Source organism: Plecotus auritus, assembly GCF_963455305.1.
Source record: "Plecotus auritus genome assembly, chromosome: 3".
Classification (NCBI taxonomy): domain Eukaryota; kingdom Metazoa; phylum Chordata; class Mammalia; order Chiroptera; family Vespertilionidae; genus Plecotus; species Plecotus auritus.
In genome coordinates this window covers 175,464,611-175,483,063 of record NC_137772.1, presented here as the reverse complement: position 1 = coordinate 175,483,063, position 18,453 = coordinate 175,464,611, and the positions used below count along the sequence as shown (strand labels likewise).

The 18,453-nt window shown below is 47.7% G+C and overlaps 1 protein-coding gene across 7 annotated transcripts in view; it reads right to left on the bottom strand.

Moving 5' to 3' along the window:
• POU6F1 (POU class 6 homeobox 1) overlaps positions 1 to 18,453 on the bottom strand; it is a 29,937-nt gene extending 11,484 nt beyond the window's left edge. For 5 of the 7 annotated variants that reach the window (XM_080660604.1, XM_080660607.1, XM_080660608.1 and 2 more), the window contains exons 1-4: positions 17,741 to 18,453; positions 7,701 to 7,795; positions 5,356 to 5,551; positions 302 to 423 (exon numbers count right to left, since the gene is read on the bottom strand). In XM_080660604.1, coding sequence (XP_080516730.1) covers positions 302 to 423; positions 5,356 to 5,551; positions 7,701 to 7,748 — 366 coding nt within the window. In that variant the 5' untranslated portion in view covers positions 7,749 to 7,795; positions 17,741 to 18,453. Of the gene's footprint in view, positions 1 to 301; positions 424 to 875; positions 925 to 5,355; positions 5,552 to 6,586; positions 6,647 to 7,700; positions 7,796 to 17,740 lie in introns of those variants that run through there. The other 2 variants (XM_080660610.1, XM_080660606.1) reach the window with 2 other exon arrangements.

Below are 18,453 nucleotides of genomic sequence, written 5' to 3'. Positions count from 1 at the left end.
ACAGGGTATTCACTCATTTAGTCATTAAACAGAGTGGCCTGTGGCATGAAAGAGTTAATGTAAGCTCTACCATCCTTCCTGGACCCGAGGAGACTACGTGGCAAAGGCAGATCTCCTCTCCCCAGTGGGCCTGATCTGGGGCAGGGGAGAGGCCAGGGGTGCCTAGTAGGGGACTCCCTCTCTCAAGCCACAGCCCCGTCCCTGTCCTGAGTTTCCAGATCCCATAGCCTCTCCATGGTGGTGGTCCCATGTCTTGCTTCTGCCCACTGCTCTGTGTCCAGCTCCCAGGGGTGGCTCTTACCTGGGGGGCAGCTTGTACAGCCAGTGGCGTCAGGGTCTGCGGTGCCTGAGGCTGGCTTGGGGGTTGGCTGAAAGTGGCGACAGCCGGGGCAGGACTCGAAGGGATCCCCGGGAGTGACTTCACTTCATGTGGCATTGAGAGAAAGGACAAAGGGTGAGCCTGGTGTGAGCAGAGGGGTCACTGGACTAGAATGTCCTGTCTGCAGCTTGAAATGGCAACTCTCAGCCTCACATCGTATTTCTGCATAACCCGAGACCAATCACTGGCTTTCCCTGGCCCAGAAGGCAGCTTCCCAAATGCTACTGGTAGTGAGACCAGGAGGCTGCAGAGCCCTGTGCCAGACCTAGAATGTGGGCCCTCTTCTTGCCACATTTAGATGAAGAAAATGCAGGCCTATGCACAGCTAGGTGTCAATCTCTCATTTCCTGGATCTACAGAACACTGTGACCTATGACCTAATCAGTAGAGGGGTCTGAAGGGAAGAAACATGTGTCTGGGAGGGAAGGAGCTAGACAGAATCAATGGGAGCAGCTTCCCCTGGCTCATCTAGCAACCGGACCATTGCTCAACCCACCTGCAGGCTACTTCCTGGTTGCAGGAGCTGGCTTGAAGGGACAGGGATTCTGCAGAATGAAGTCCTTGAAATGAAAGTCCCTGAAAATTTGACATGTCTCTGCCACATTCAGGATCACAATGGCTCTCCAGGCCAGGTAGCTTTTTTTTGTTTTGCTTGCTAATCCTCACCCGAGGATATTTTTCCATTGAATTTTAGAGAGAATGGAAAGAAGGGGGAGAGACAGAGAGAGAAACATCGATGTGAGAGAGACACATCGATTGGTTGTCTCCCACACTCGCTCCGACCAGGGCCAGGAATCGAGCCCACAACCCAGTCACATGCCCTTGATCAGAATTGAAACCGGGACCCTTTAGTCCGAGGGCCAACGTTCTATCCACTGAGCAAAACCGGCTATGGCCAGGCCAGGTAGCTTTTCTCTGCCAGTCCCTGAGGTCTGAAGTCTAATGAGTAGCATCAGTGAGTTTCTAAGAAAACTTCCCATGAACCAAATCTTTTCATCTAGGTTACAGCTTCCTCTTGCTACCCTGATTTGTGAGGTATTGGGGATCCCCACCAAGAATTCACACAATGAGGAAAAGAGTTATTATTTCATATACTAGAGGCCTGGTGCATGGATTTGTGTACTGGTGGGGTCCCTCAGCCTGGCCTGTGACCTCTTGCAATCTGAAACCCCTTGGCGGAGGTCGGACTGCCGGTTTCGGCCTGATCCCCACAAGTGGCCTGTGGTGATCGGGCCGAAACCGGCAGTCCAACCTCCCCCGAGGGATGTGTAGTGCTCCAAGCAGTAGGTGGCCGGGGAGGAGCCCGAGCCGGCCCGGTGCCATGCCGCTCCCACTCATCCTGGCCTCACTGCGCCTGCCACGGGCTTCGCCCAGTCCCGATCAGGAGAGGCTCGCACCACCGCAGTGGCACTCGCCAGTCATGAGCCTGGCGTCTGGTGCCTGTCGCTTAGCTGAGTGGCGCGCCCTCTGTGGGAGCCCACTGACCACCAGGGGGCAGCTCCTGCATTGAGCGTCTGCCCCTGGTGGTCAGTGTGCGTCATAGCAACCGGTCGACCAGTTGTTCAATCTACCAATCACTTAGGTTTTTATATATATAGATGGTGAAACGTTAAAAGGAGTCTAGGTATTGGGTGATGGATATTAGACCAGATCAATGGCCTCTTAACACTAGCTGAACATGGATTTACTGAATCAGAATGTCTGGGAGTGGAGGCCAGTAACCGCTTCTCTTTTTCTTACTTTCAATTCTTTTTTCAACTACAGTTGGCATTCAATATTATATTAGTTTCAAGTGTATATCATAGTGATTAGACACTTTTATAACCTATGAAGTAATCACTCCTAGAAGTCTAGTACCCCTCTGACATCATATTCAGTTATTGTATTATTGTTGACTATATTCCATATGCTGTACTTTACATCCCGTGACTATTTGCCTAACGGGCAATTTGCACTTCTTAATCTCTTTTTTCTTTAAGCTCCCTTGTGATACAGCACACAGCCACAGTGGGAACCATGCAGTCAGATAACCTCCCACACCCGCATTCCCAGCCCATGTTTTAATGTGGAAAGGCACCGATCTAACTCAGGACTGTCCTGTTCACAGTACACAATAAAGAAATTCAGATTGTTTAAGGAATTAAAGAGACAGGCAAGCAGCAACAAAAGCCTTATAAAATACTAAGTGGGGAAAAAAATACTAAGTGAAAACACTTAGTATTATTTCACTCCACCGCAGAGGGGAGATGCATTTCCAACTACTGAAGAAAAAAAATCAGAGAAGAGAAAATTTTAAAACATTTTGCTTGACAAATATAATGAATTATAAAAAGGAAAGTGAAAATAGGAACATGATAAACATGAGTGATAAAGCTTACCATCCAAAGAAATGAGATACTCATTTTATTAGAATATATTTCCAAAGTAGGACCAAGAGGTCCAAGAGTGTGCACATATTTAGGCTTTTGTCACTTCCTGCTAAACTGCTTTTCAGAAAGACTAAACCAGTCCACAGAAACATCAGCCATGTACCTTTCTCCACAGCATCACCCAGGTGAGCTTTTATCACTGATGAGCATTCTGGCTTAACATGCATGAGGTACCTTATAGCCAGTTACGTTTTCTCTCATTGATAGCAAGAGTCTGCGTTTTTTCATGTGATGACTTCTCCCTATATAAACAATTGATTTCTCTTCCAAAAGAATTTGGGTGGACTATACCTCAAAGAAAAAAAAAAATTCAAAAGACCAGTACAAAGATATTCAAAACAGCACTGGTTATGATAATAAAACACCAGGTAGTTTGGCAATAGTCAAAACCAGAACAGGTTTGTGAATCTGTGTCAATAAGGAAAAAGGTATCTGAAATAATACAGTGGTCAGAGCTATGCTACGTAGTCTACCCTCAGTGGTCACAACTATAAAACTATGTATGTGTGACAAGGACTGGTAGTAATTTAGACTGCCATAAATCACTAGATTTTTTTCCAACCTGAAAAAGTTTCCTATTACTTTGTTTTTGTTTAATATATTTTTATTGATTTCAGAGGAAGGAAGAGTGAGAGAGAATCAATGATTGGCTGCCCCCTAACACCCCATACTGGGGATCGAACTTGCGACTGGGCATATGCCCTGACTGGGAATCGAACTGTGACCTCCTGGCTCATAGGTCGATGCCCAAGCACCGAGCCACACCGGCCAGTACTTTATTTTGTTTTAATAGGAAATGCTTAATATCTAGCAAGGTCACACTAAGACCACAATCCATGCTGGCAGCTTCTTAGGGAGCAGCATCAAAATATCTGCCTTATCTGCTTGACAATGATTCAAATTCCTTTACCGAGAAAAATTTTGTGAAAGGCTTAAATATACCAACCTTTGGGAGAAGATGCACACTACCATAAACACTCATGCTAAGGTGTAAATAATTGGCTCAGGATCTATTTCTGAGAGCAGTTTTGGATAAGGAGCAGATTAAGACACCAGAAGAAATGATGTATGGAATATCATTAAAAGGATAAAGAGGGAAGTCAGGGTACTGTGGATAAACCTGGGAAACCTCCCAAATTTTCTGAAAAGGGGCTCCATCCCCACAGTGGAAAGGGATTGGAAGGGTGGCTGAGGCAATGGAAAGGGATTGGAAGGGTGGCTGAGGCAATGGAAAGGGATTGGAAGGGTGGCTGAGGCAATGGAAAGGGATTGGAAGGGTGGCTGAGGCAATGGAAAGGGATTGGAAGGGTGGCTGAGGCAATGGAAAGGGATTGGAAGGGTGGCTGAGGCAATGGAAAGGGATTGGAAGGGTGGCTGAGGCAACGAATGCTCGTCTTCCCTGCCTGCTCTCCAGGGCATGGGTCCATGGGAACACGGGTAATGGCCCATCCTGGGCTCCACACGAAGCAGAGCATTTCCAGGCGAGGGGGAAATGGTCACGTCTCTTGTCATTTCTTTATTCAAAAGCAGGGGAGTCCCAAGTGAATCTGCACTCTAATTTGCAGGTAGAGCACAGGATGCGAGGTCTTGCAGTTTCCTTGCTAAGGAGTTGCTGTTTCCCGAAGCCTGTCTGTTCTCATTTGCTGTCTTCTTGGCTCCCCATCTTAGCCTACACCCACCAGCCCAGATCTCCAATCTAGGGAAGGGAAGATACGCAGAAGACAAGGGGAGATGAGTCCTGGTGTTCTGAGGAGACTGGCAAGGGAGGCCTCAGGCTTCCTGCAACAGGAGATGTCTGTTCTACAAGGTGTGAATGAGGAAAGCCAAAGGAATGGTGCCCTGTGGTCAGAGAGCAGTGCCTGGTACCAGACCCAGCCTCTAGTACGGCTCTACTGCAGGTAATTAGGGGAGATGGAGTGGGTGGATCAGCCACATCCATTTCCATGGGGAAGAATCAAGCTCATGCCCTCAAGTCATCTTTGGAGGACAGCAGATATAAGTCCACCAGGCTTGACTCACACCAGCCCAGTTAGGAGTAAGGAGCTGGCATTCTTCAAGGTCCTACCTAACCTACATCCTTAGTCCAAGGTAGGTAAGATGCCCTCCCATCCCAAGCTTCTGGGACCTCCCAGCTTTCCCACAGCAGGTACTGAGTTGGAAGGGCTGGCGAGATCCTAAAGGTCTAGTCCTCTCTGCACTGGGGCTGAGGGTCTGGTTTAGAACTAGGAGACCCCTCTGAGGTTTATACACTCCCTTCAGCCGAGCCCTCACTCTCCACTCTCTATCCACCCACCCACCTCACCCTGATCCATCCCAGTTTAGGTCTGGAAATGACTGAAACCAGAACTAAAGCTCCAGGGACAAGGAGTGCAGAATAGCCCTAGAAGCTGACCAGAAGTACAGGCCATGGCCAAAGGCTGTCCAGTGGACAGGAAGACGACAAGACTCTAAAGCCACCCAGGCCCCGAGGACTTGTGCAGGCTCTCCAGGGAATTACAGAGAGGGACCAGGGTGGAGCAATGCCAGATGGGAGCAATGGCCTCGTACCAGTTGCCTCAGCAGAAGAGTCTGGGTTGTCTGGCCCAGCTTCACCAGCAGGTTCACTGGCTTCAGCAGGACCTCCACTCTGGCAGCCCTCAGCGGCCACACCCTCCAGTCCTTTGCCCTCCTCCTCAGCAGGGACCTGGGCGTCCACTCCAACTTCCAGCACGCGGATGGTCTCATGGCCTGACATCACGATGACCTGCAAACAGAGGACAGGGATCACTGTGGGGGAGGGGCCGATATAGACGCCCCCACCTGGTGACCAGAGCTCTAGGCATGATTTCGGGAGAGAGGAAAGGGTAGACCTCCTGTCCCGAGCACTGTGTGCTCTGTGAGAACTCCAGAGCCTGGGGCAGGCTGCAGCTCCATGGCTCCAGAGAAGGAGCGAGCTAGGAGAAAGGCCCTGGGGATGGGACAGGGGGCAGGGCCTGACACAGCTGGAAAAAGTCCCACAGAGCCAAACCACTGGAGGATATTGCTATTTGGTCCCTTTCTTGGACTCTGTTCAGGGCGTGGTAAAAGTCTATTCCACAGCCTTGCAAGGATGTTTCTTGGCTGCCAGGATATTGGTGCGTGGCTATGAGGGCCCCTAACACAGCATCCACTGCGTACGTAAGCTGGGCCAAGAAGCAAATCCCGCTTCACGTCCCTTGAAACCTTCAGAGATAAAGCAGAAAACAAATGCTCCACAATGTTGAGTAACTTTTTCAGCTCATGATTCCTTTATTTCCAAAACTCTGGGGTAAAGGCCAAGATTTTCCTACAAGCTAACTTCCTGCATCCTGCGGACGAGCCTCTCCCCACCCCCCTGGCCTGGAGCTTGTGCCCTGTGGCTACAGTTGTGCCATCTGCTGTGGGCCTGCTCTGACCTTGAAGGGAGCCTCCATGTCCCAGCAATGCGGAGGCGCCTGGGCCTCCTCAGAACACGACCTTCTTCCCCTGCTCAAACAACCAGCACTCAGCCCTCTAACTCCAGCACGAAAATGCTTCCAACTGGGCCATTCAAAAATCAGGGACACTGTACATTGAAAAGCTCTGTGCCCAGCCTCCCCTACATTGGGCCTATGCCTGAAGCTACTCCCACAACACACTCCTTAAGCCTGAACACTGGATCCAGCCAGAGACTCTGCTGGAAAAAGTGACAGTGTGACCCATCACGGGAGCGGGAAGGAAATTAACCCCCAAAGCAGTTGCCTTTCTGACTCAAACTTGACCTATGAGGGACTTTAATTACATTTTAAAAGTTGTTCCATCTTTTTTCTCCTTTTAAAAATTAATATTTTTTCTCCTTTTAAGTGTCCTGGCCCGTGTGGCTCAGTTGGTTGAGCATTTTCCCATGCACTGAAAGGTCACCGGTTTGGTTCCTGGTCAGGGCACATCCAGGTTGTGGGTTTGATCTCCGGTCGGGGTGCATGTAGGAGGCAACTGATCCATGTTTCTCTCTCACATCGATGTTTCTCTCTCTCTCTCTCTCTCCCTCTTGCTTCCTTTCTCTCTCTAAAAAACATAAAAATCAACAAAAAACATTTTAAGATTACATAAGTAATAAATGGTCATTGTAGAAAAATTAGAAAAAATATATAAGCAAGAAAAAATATTAAAACCAAAAGCAAACAAAAGAAAATAAAACAGGAAAAGAAACAAGAGCAAATTATCCAATGTCCAAATATTTCCCCATGTAAGATTATACATATTTGTACATTTTAACTTTACTTTTTAAGATCACACCTTAGCCTGGCTAGTGTGGCTCAGTGGTTGAGCATCAACTCATGAACCAGGAGATCGGGGTTCAATTCCTGGTCAGAGCACATGCCTGGGTTGTGGGCTTGATCTCCAGTAGGGGACATATCAATGATTCACTCTCATCATTGATGTTTCTCTCTCTCCCTCCCCCTTCCTCTCTCTGAAATCAATAAAAAAAAAAATCTATAAAAAAACCCTGTAGCCGGTTTAGCTCAGTGGATAGAGCATTGGCCTGTGGACTGAAGGACCCAGGTTCAATTCCGGTCGAGGGCACATGCCTGGTTTTGGGCTCAATCCCCAGTGGGGGGTGTGCAAGAGGCAGCTGATCAGTGATTCTCTCTCATCATTGATGTTTCTATCTCTCTCTCCCTCTACCTTCCTCTCTGAAATCAATAAAAATATATTTAAAAATAATAAAGTCACGGCTTACATTCCCAAATTAAGCCCCTAAGAAATCCTAGCTGGTAACTAAACCTGGTCAGGTGAACTGACCATGAACTTTGGTAAGAAACAGATAATGAGGTGCTCTATGGGGTCTTCCTACTTTCCCATACCCCTTGATCCATCATCCTCACTCCCCCACCTCTTTCTGCCCCAGAAGATACCTGCTCATTGACGGTGAGAGATGACTCTGGGCCAGCTCCTGGGTCCATGGTCACTTGTCAGGGTGGGGTGGGGACCAGCCAACACCTAGCACATCCTGTGGGGTGAAATGGTATGGGAAAAGCAAAGGCTGATATGATACAGTAGTACAATTTCTATACCATTGCAAAAAGTCATAAGTAGAATAGTAGGAAAAGAGAGAAGCTAAGTTCTCTCAAGTATTTGTAGACAGAAAGTATTCTAAGGACTTTAAAACTAAAGTGTCTTGCTTCCTACAGCTTCCCAGGAGAACCTACACTCAGGGGAGGTGGGAAAGTAGAAGAACCAGGGTGACAAGGGCCAGATATTGTCCCTGCGTGTTCCCCCATCCATTGGGAGAAAGAAGACTCAGCGGAACCCAAAGTAACTCTGACCCAGACACTCAGAACCTCAGACCTGGATAAGGAGCACTTTGGGTGTCAGAGTGCTTCTCAGGGGAGCAGTCTGAGCAGACCTCCTGGAAGAGATGGTAAAGACAGGAATACATTAAAACATTCGTCTCGCCTGGCCAGTGTGGCTCAGTGCATTGAGCATTGTCCCATGCATCCAGAGGTCACTGGTTCAAATCCCGCTCAGGGCACATTCCAGGGTGGCAGGCTCAATCCCCAGTAGGGGGCATGCAGGAGGCAGTCAATTGATGTTTCTCTCTCTCTCTCCCTTTCCCTTCCTCTCTAAAAAATCAATAAAAACATGTTTAAAACGAAACAAAAACATTAATCTCAAACTTTAATGTACACGATCAGCACTAGAGCACTTATTAAAAAAACACAGGCCTGGATTCACCCAGAATAAACATCCCCAGAGAGCCTGAACCAGCAGGTGGGCCCCACGGAATGAGCTCTCAGGTGATCGTGTGGCAGTGGCCCAAGGACTGGCCTTTCCCGCTGGAGGCAGGACAGCAGCCCAGACGTAGAGCAGCCTGCCAAATGCCGTGCCGAGTGGGAGAAGCCCTTGTAAGAACAGGTTGTCTGGCTGGAGCCACAAACCACACAGTCATAAGAAATAAAGGTAATAAAGGGGACAAATAGGTTTGGACACTTATATAGAAAAGAAGGCAATTAACATTTGAGTGCCTACTGTGCTAATAAGCATTTTATGTAACTAATTCATGTATTGCTCCTGCCAGTTGGGGGCTGGGGACATTATCATCACCATACAGATGAGGAAACTAAGCTCAGAGAAGTGTTCTGGATCCTCACCCTTCCCTTCATCCTCCTCTTTCATCTCTGCATCATTTGTTTTACTTTTTTGTGGTTTTATTGAATGAGATAAAATCCATCTATAATAATAAAAGCGTAATATGCTAATTAGACTGGACAGCCGAATGACCTTTCGGACGAAGCTGGGGCTGTGAGGGCTGAGGCAAGCCGCCGCAGCTGCGAGGGCCGAGCCCCTGGCACGAATTCGTGCATCGGGCCTCTGGTATAACCTAAAATTCACCATTTTTAAAATGGTGAATGGTCATCAATTTAGGCACTCTGTTATATAAACCAAGTTTTAAAATGAAAATTTAGTATTTTGAATAAATTTGCCAAGAAAACAACATTTAAAGAAATATTTACAATTTTAAATAATGACAAAAAATAATTTGGGCAATTCTGGTTAAAGCTGGGAGGGAGCAGGGCCCACCCAGAGCCTGCTCCTTTGCTTTCTTTCTCCAGTGAGTTGCGTTTGAAAACACCTGAAGCAAATCTGGCACGGCACCCTAACAGATGGCTCACTTATTCCTGGCTTTCCTGTGCTAACACCTAGAAATGCCTGAAACCTCAGGGGGAAGGAACTGCAGGTGCTGAGGCATCTGCCTATGAAGGAAAACTCCAGGGCCATCAGGACTTCCAGTGGAGGGGACTGAGAGGAATTTTCTTTTAGGAACTGCTTTAGGCTTAGGGCAACATTCCAAAACACCCAGCGGAGCATTGGGAAATCTCAAACAAATCAGAACCCCCTAAAACAGCCCAAGATCATATTAGAAAAAAATCCTGAAATGCTTTGTCCTTTATTTATTTATTTATTATTTATATTTTTAATATATTTTATTGATATTTTACAGAAAGAAAGGGAGAGGGATAGAGAGCTAGAAACATCGATGAGAGAGAAACATCGATCAGCTGCCTCCTGCACACCACCCACTGGGGATGTGCCCGCAACCAAGGTACATGCCCTTGACCAGAATCGAACCTGGGACCCTTCAGTCCGCAGGCCGACGCTCTATCCACTGAGCCAAACCGGTTTCGGCATGTCCTTTATTTATTTAACAGATATTTCAGTGGCTACTGTGTGCTGGGGATACAAAGCGGGGGGGGGGGGGGGGGGGGGGAGGGGGGAATTCCCTAGCTCTGTCAAGAAGCCTACAGTCTAGCGGCTCTCCCTCCCCAGAGCTCAGCAGCGCCTTTTTCCTTCCCTTCTACTTCCCCTACCCCACCACCCAAGGTCCTGGGCCTTGCTCTCTCCTAAGCTCCAAGGGCCTTTCTTTTGCCTCTGTAACTTGTTTCCTGAGCCCATTCCTTCTACAGCTCACTTCCACTTCTGTGACTTTCAAAATAAACTTTCTCTTATTACAAAAAGAAGAAGAAAAAGGATAATGATGAGGATGAGAGGAGGAGAGGTTGCCACCGCCTACAGTCTATATGGGAGTCAAGGATATAAACAGTATGTTTTCAGTGTCAATGTAGATGAATACAGAGCGGTACAGGATGCACAGAGGATACCCAATAAAGTTTGTGTGGTCCTTTGTTCTAGAGTGGCATGTGTTTCAGATATGAAATTTTATGTATGAAGAATCTTGTGCCATGTAGAGGAAAATGGAACTTAATTCAGACTCACTTCTGTGTTTTACTCACTCCCTTAACACTTAATGTGGTTGAGGTCTTCCAGGTGTAAAACACCTTCTCATTATCCAGTCATTTTTGGGAGTGGAGGTACTCTGCATGAAATTAGTTGAGTCCAAAGAATGGCTGCTTGAGCTGAAATTAGGTTTAGCAGTATTCAATTGGTAGAAAGTCACATTTTTTATGGGAAATTACCTTTCACATTTTATATATAATTCTCACAGGCTAGGCTGTTTGTAGACATCAATATCTTCAGCTCCACACCACTTTTACATTTAAATTGTGCACCCACTTACCTTCTGCAGAGCTGCCATTCAAATAGACCATAAGGACAGGAAACAAGAGTATAGAGTGGTAGCTGGGGCTGAGCCAAACGGGGCAGATAACCCACTCTTCCCCTCTTCCCCAGACTGACAACCAGCCAAGTCTAAATCTTGTTTGGACCTCACCTGGGAACTTTAGACTCATATGTCCAATGGCCTACTGTTTGCTCATATCATCTCATACTCAACAAGTTCAAAACCAAACTCCTAATTTCCACCCCTAATCTGCTCCACCTGCATGCTGCATTTCCCATCTCAGCAAATGGCAGCTTTATCCTTCCAGATGCTCAAGCCAGCAACCTTGCCATCATTCTTGCCTTCTCTCTTATCGCATGCTTATTCCTTCAGCAAATCCTTCCAATATGCCCAGAATCCCCCCATTTCTTATCACTACTGCCCTGGTCTACACAGCTTTGGCGCCTAGTGTGAAGAAAACACCACACGCCCTTCTGCACACAAGTATTACTTGTCCTGTTCTTAAGTCGCCAGACTCCAGGCAGGCGCCACCTCTTTCAAGTTGTCATTGCCTGATGGACTTCTGTATGTCCTCCTACCCTTCTCCATTTCTGGCCCCAGGACATAGACTTCCCTTCCCACCTGTTGAAGAATAATAATCACTGACAGTTTAAACAAATCTATATACATATAAAAGACTAAGCGACCATCTGGCCGTCCGACGGGCCAGTAGGTATGACGCACACTGACCACCAGGGGGCAGACACTCAACACAGGAGCTGCCGAGCTGCAGTGACTTGGCAGCAGCGTTTCTTGGGTGACGCAGCGTGGACCCCACCTCCGGAGGGACCCCACTCACTCCACAGATGCCCTTCGAGCCTCAGTCCGCCCCAGGTGCGGCTGGCCATTGGCTCCAGGGCATGTTTGGCCATCTTGCCCAGTCCTGCCCTGCTGGCCACCTTCTAATTAATTTCCTTTCAATGTGCATGAATCCGTGCACCGGGTCACTGATATATATATATATATATAATATATATATATTTGATAATAAATCACTGATAGTTTATTGGGACACAGAAAGCTCTCAGTTCTGCTCCAGACCCTCCCCCTCAGGCCCTGGATCCATAGGCAGAGATAATGGCTTGCCAAGTTGTTGATAGACTGGGTAGGCCCACACATGGACCAGAAAGAGAAAGGGGAAAAGATAAGGAAGTAGCCCTAACCGGTTTGGCTCAGTGGATAGAGCATCAGCCTGCAGACTGAAAGGTCCCAGGTTCGATTCCAGTCAAGGGCATGTACCTTGGTTGTGGGCACATCCCCAGTAGGGGGTGTGCAGGAGGCAGCTGATCGATGTTTCTAACTTTCTATCTCTCTCCTTTCCTCTCTGTAAAAAATCAATAAAATACTTAAAAAAAAAAAAAAAGATAAGGAAGTAGTGAACAACTTTATTTCCCCTCATTGAGCATACCATTTGTAATCTTAGACCTACACAGTCAAACAGTAAAGACTAATTTTATAAGGACAAATTTAGGTTTAGTTTATCCTTCTACACCCTTTCCCTTGGGCCCAAACTTGATTCACCCCAGGCAAAGTGAAGGGAGGGGGCAAATAAAATGTGAAAAATAAAACATGGGTCTGTTGCCCCCACTAGATTGTAAGCTCCAAGAAGGCATGTCCACTTATCACCATATCCCAGTGCCTAGTATAATACCTGGTACACATGGGAGCTAATGAATATAAAATAATTAAGACATCATAAATTTAGGAAATATATTAAAATATAAATTAAGAAATAAAATCAGCCCGGCCGGCATGGCTCAGTGGTTGAGTGTTGACCTATGAACCAGGAGGTCATGGTTTGATTCCCCGTCAGGGCATGTGCCTGGGTTGTGGGCTTGACCCCCGGTGGGAGGTGTGCAGGAGGCAGCTGATCAATGGTTCTCTCTCATCACTGATGTTTCTATCTCTTTCTCTCTCTCCCTTCCTCTCTAAAATAAATAAAAATATATTTTAAAAAGGAAATCAAATCACATCACTTAGCCTCCTCATATTTCCTCCTTCCCTCCTCAAAACACATGTCCTATTTCATATTTTGCCCCCATTCCCAGTACTAGGGCTATTTAAAGTGATTTCAAAGTAGTATTTCCGGAGAACCTTTTTTTTTAAAAATAAATCTTTATTGTTCAGATTATTACAATTGTTCCTCTTTTTTGAAAAAAAAAATTTTATCGATTTTTTACAGAGAGGAAGGGAGAGGGATAGAGAGTTAGAAACATCGATGAGAAAGAAACATTGATCAGTTGCCTCTTGCACACCCCCTACTGGGGATGTGCCCGCAACCAAGGCACATGCCCTTGACCGGAATCGAACCTGGGACCCTTCAGTCCACAGGCCGACGCTCTATCCACTGAGCCAAACCGGTTAGGGCACAATTGTTCCTCTTCCTCCCCCCCCCCCCAATAGCTCCCCTCAACCTGGTTCTTCCCACCCCACCCTCTGCCCTTACCCCCCCCCATTGTCCTCATCCATAGGTGTACAATTTTTGTCCAGTCTCTTCCCGTACCCCCCACACCCTTTTCCCCCCGAGAGTTGTAAGTCCACTCCCTTTCTATGCCCCTCATTCTATTATATTCACCAGTTTATTCTGTTCATCAGATTTTTTATTCACTTGATTTTTAGATTCACTTGTTGATAGACATGTATTTGTTGTTCATAATTTTGATCTTTACCTTTTTCTTCTTCTTCCTCTTCCTAAAGAATACCTTTCAGCATTACATATAATACTGGTTTGGTGGTGATGAACTCCTTTAGCTTTTTCTTATCTGTGAAGCTCTTTATCTGACCTTCAATTCTGAATGATAGCTTTGCTGGGTAATCTTGGTTGTACGTTCTTGCTACTCATCACTTTGAATATTTCTTGCCACTCCCGTCTGGCCTGCATAGTTTCTGTTGAGAAATCAGCTGACAGTCATATGGGTGCTCCCTTGTAGGTAACTAACTGTTTTTCTCTTGCTGCTGTTAATATTCTCTTTGTCTTTTGCTCTTGGCATTTTAATTATGATGTGTCTTGGTGTGGTCCTCTTTGGATTCCTTTTGTTTGGGGTTCTGTGCGCTTCCTGGACTTGTAAGTCTATTTCTTTCACCAGGTGGGGGAAGTTTTCTGTCATTATTTCTTCAAATAGGTTTTCAGTATCTTGCTCTCTCTCTTCTTCTGGCACCCCCATAATTCTGATGTTGGTACGCCTGAAGTTGTCCCAGAGGCTCCTTATACTATCTTCATATTTTTGAATTCTTTTTTCTTTTTGCTTTTCCGGTTGGGTGTTTTTTACTTCTTTGTATTTCAAATCTTTGACTTGATTCTTGTGATCCTCTAGTCTGCTGTTGGATCTCTGTATATTATTATTTTTTTTTTTCACCAGCCTTGTCAAAGCAAGGCCACCAAAAATTTGGTTGCCTCCCAAAAGAGGAGTCGGGAAAGAGAGAGAAGATAACTATATTATTTTTTATTTCAGTCAGTGTATGCTTAATTTCTAGTTGGTCCTTTTTCATATCCTCGAGGGTCTCGTTAAATTTATCAGCCTTTTCTACAAAATTCTTGAAAAACCTTATAACCGTGGTTTTGAACTCTATATCCAGCCGTTTCCTTTCCTCCATTTCTTTCATTTGTGACCTGTTTGTCTCCGCATTTTGGCTGCTTCCCTGAGTTGACAGAGTGGCTTTGTGTGCTAGGTGTCCTATAGGGCCCAGTGGTTCAGCCTCCCCAGTTACCTGAGGTGGACACTCTTGGTGCACCCCTTTGTGGGCTGTGTGCACAGTCTTGTTGTAGTTAAGCCTTGATTGTTGTTGGTATCACCGGGAGGAATTGACCTCCAGGCTAATTGGCTGTGAAGATCAGCTGTGTCTACGCTGGGAGAACTTCTGTGTTGGAGACACCCTTATGAGACAAGCCTTGCAAAAACCTCTGTGCTCAGCTTGGATGGGGCGGAGTCTCAGGGCGGAGCAAACAGCAATGGCTTCCCGTCTTCCCATCAGCCCTGCCCTAAGAGGCACCCAGGTCTCAGTGTCCCACGGTAATCGCTGCAAGCACCTCTGAGAGAAAGCTGCCCTCGAGTTTCACCTGCTGCCAGACAGTCCAGTTTCTCCCCGAATGAGTCTGGGTCCCCAGAGTCCCGCCCGGAACTGGAGTTCAGAGCTGTCGGGAGCTTTCGTCTCCCTCCCAGTTGAGAAAGCCAGCCGTGCCCTGAGCTGCCAGTCCTCTCCGCGTGCGTCTCAATACCTCTGCCTTCTGCAGCTCCTCTGAGTCTCAGTGAGCTTTTCTCTTTCCTTCTAGTTGTAGAATTTCCACTCAGCCAGCCTTCCTGTGGTTCTGGATAATGTCCGTTTTGTCTTTTAGTTGTAGTTTTGAAATTGTTGTGTGAGGCAGCAGTTTAGGTGTTTACCTATGCCGCCATCTTGGTTTCTCTCTATTTCTGGAGAACCTTGATCACACTTAACCCCTCCTAACGTGCCAGTCCTGTTCCTCATTCCCAAGCCTTCCCTCTCTTGGCCAGTTTCTCCTTGGTATCACTCCCTTTGTTGCCTCACTGACACTCATTTTGACACAAAGGGCTTGGGTTTAAAGGTAGAAGACTCAAGTTGAGTACTGATGACCCCCCTAAGCCTCAGTTTCCTTATCTGTCAAATGGGGCTAAATTATACTACCCATCTCATGGATTATTGTGAGAATTAAATGGATAACATTTATGTAAGGCACTTAGAACAGGGCCCAACACACAGCAAATACTATGTAATTGTTATTGCTATTATTATTATTTTGTTAATCCTCACCCAAGGATACTGATTTTCAGAGAGAGTAGAAGGGAGAGAGGGAGGGGGGAAGAGAGAGAGAGAGAAACATCACTGTGAGAGAAACACATCAATCAGTTTCCTACTGAAGGTGCTCCACCCTGACCTGGGCATATATCAAACCTGCAACCCAGGTACATGCCCTCGACCGGGAATCAAACCTGTGATCCTTGCCTTGGTTGGTATTTTCAGTGGTTAGAGCGTCGGCCCTTGAACCAAAGCGTCTCGGGATTGATGTTACTCTCTTTCTCCCCCTCCCTGCCCCTTTCCTCTCTCTCAAAAAAAAAAAAAAAAAAAAAATCAATGGAAAAATATCCTCAGGTGAGCATTAAAACAAACAGAACAACCCTTGACCCTTCAGTTCTCAGGCTGATGCTCTAACCACTGAGAACACATCCAGGGCTATTGCTATTTTTAAAAAATATATATTTTTATTGATTTCAGAGAGCAAGGAAGAGGGAGAGAAAGGTAGAAACATCAATGATGAGAATCACTAATCGGCTGCCTCCTACACACCGCCCACTGGAGATAGTGCCCGCAACCCAGGTATGTAACCTGATGGGGAATGGAACAGTGACCTCCTGGGTCATAGGTCGACGCTCAACCACTGAGCACACCCTCTGGGCTATTGCTATTCTTTTTCATTGAAGTAAAGCGTGCATATAAAAATGTTTTTAACTGTCAAGTTTTATTTAAAAATGTAAAAAATTCCTATTATGATTTATAGTGAATAAATCTTGGAGAGGGGAATATGATCTAATCCTGTGCTTCTTACCCTTAGAGAAGCAAAATTTTTCTGACTTTTTCTTAATTGCCAGGTAGTACCTCCAAGAGAATAGCCCATCTCACACACACATCACATCACATAATATTGTCTTGTTTGTTTTCATGTTTATGATCTGCCTGTCCCCCCACACTGGAATGAAAACTCCACGACAGAGGAAGTTCTGTCTCTATTGTTCAGAGTGTGGCACATAGTAGGTATTTTTGTTGGACCAGTGAACAAATGAAGTTCTACCGCTGATATGCAAAGAAGTACCTGGTCACAGAAATATCACCCTGAGCACCATTACTTCAACCAAAATGGAATCCTACATGGAATTATTCCTCAGAAGGCCCTGCTTGTCAATATTGGCTACCTTAGACTACCAAGACAAGTGGAGGGACAGATGTCTATGAACAATGGAAGACCAGCCCTCAACTTTTGGAACAAGGACTCAGTAAGAGCAGATAAGGCTAAAATCTCTGCAAAGAACTTCTTTCATCTGCTGGGGAAGGCTCCTGCCTGCGTCTGATTTCCCCTACCCAGCAGCTGAGGCTATTCTGTGGCTTTAAGCTCCCAATCACAGCTGTGTGAGGTATCCCAACGCTAAAGTGGAGGTTACTAGGCATCTTGAGGCTCCCTTGGCCTTGCCAGGTGAGAATGCCCAGGGAACACATATTGGGCCCATTATTATGACGATTTATTAATAATAATAATATTATTAAATATTTATGAAGTACTCACTCACTCCCCCACCCTTCCAGCAACGCCGCCAGGTCCCTAACCCTGAGTGCCACCAGTCCTCCCAGGTCGTCTTGGCCGCCGCGGCAGACCTTAACCGCCGGGAACCCCGGCGTCCGGGTTCTCCCGTGGGGCGAGGACCCGTCCTGGTCGCCCCAGGGTCTGTGTATAGATCGTCCTATATGGTCTGTACCCAACCTGGGCTCTAGGGGCAGAAACCGGGAGGGGCCAGGTGCAAGCTCCCTGCGAGGTCCACCTGGCGGCTGCCCCCTCCCCACCCCTGGTCCCCGCCGGTCCGCGGACAAGCGAGGGCGAGACCCCGGGCTCTCCGGCCCCAGGCGGCGGCCGCGCGCGGTCCCACTCCCAGAGCTCCCGCCGCCCGGCCCAGCATCCCGGCGCCCCGGCCCCGCGGCATTTTTTCTCTTTATCATAAATATATAAATTATGCTAATTACGGGCATTGCATATTAACCAAACCCGAAACCTCCCCTGCCCGGCCCCCTCCCCCTCCGTGCAAACCCCTCCCCGCCCCGGACCCCGCTACTTACCGGAGCCCGAGCCGCCTTCGCCCTGGGTGCCCGGCGGCCACCGATTAGAGATTCATCTCACAGCCCGGGCCGGGGGGCCGGAGGCCGGGGCCAGGGCCGGGGAGGCCGCCGCCTGTAGACAAAGAAGCCAGTGCGGCTTGGCTGGGCTCGGCTCGGCCCGGGAACCGTTCGGGACCCGCCGCCGCCCCCGGACCCCCAGCCCGAGACGGGCAGAGCCAAAGGGGACTCGGCGGGCTGCGCTGGGCGGAGGCGGGACGGCCGGGGTGCGGGTAGGGAAGCTGGGGTGGGGTGGGGGCGCCCAGGTATATATATTTTTCTTTCCCCCTTTCCACGGCCCCCCCCCCCTTTTTCCTTCCCCTTTTTTCCCTCCTTCAGCTACTTGGATTTTTTTAGCTACTGCGTCATGAGCATAATTTATGCAAAGAGCTTTGCGGCGTGCTGCACCGCGCTCGCCGGCCGCCGGGGGCGGGCGCAGAAGGGAGGGGGTCGGGGAGCCGGGAACCAGGGATGGGGGCGGGGAAGGGAGCCTCCGCCGCTAGCCACGCCGGGAAGCCCCGGAGGCTCGCTCCCGGGACAGGAGTGGAGGGTCGGTGGGGCGGGTCACGCAGCCCCTCCAAGGTACCGCTTGAGGTTGTTTCATTTTGGAAGGTGCGAGAGTGGAGCAGGAGCCCCGGAGTCCGGACTGGGACCCTAAGCCGCATTCCCTGAAGCCT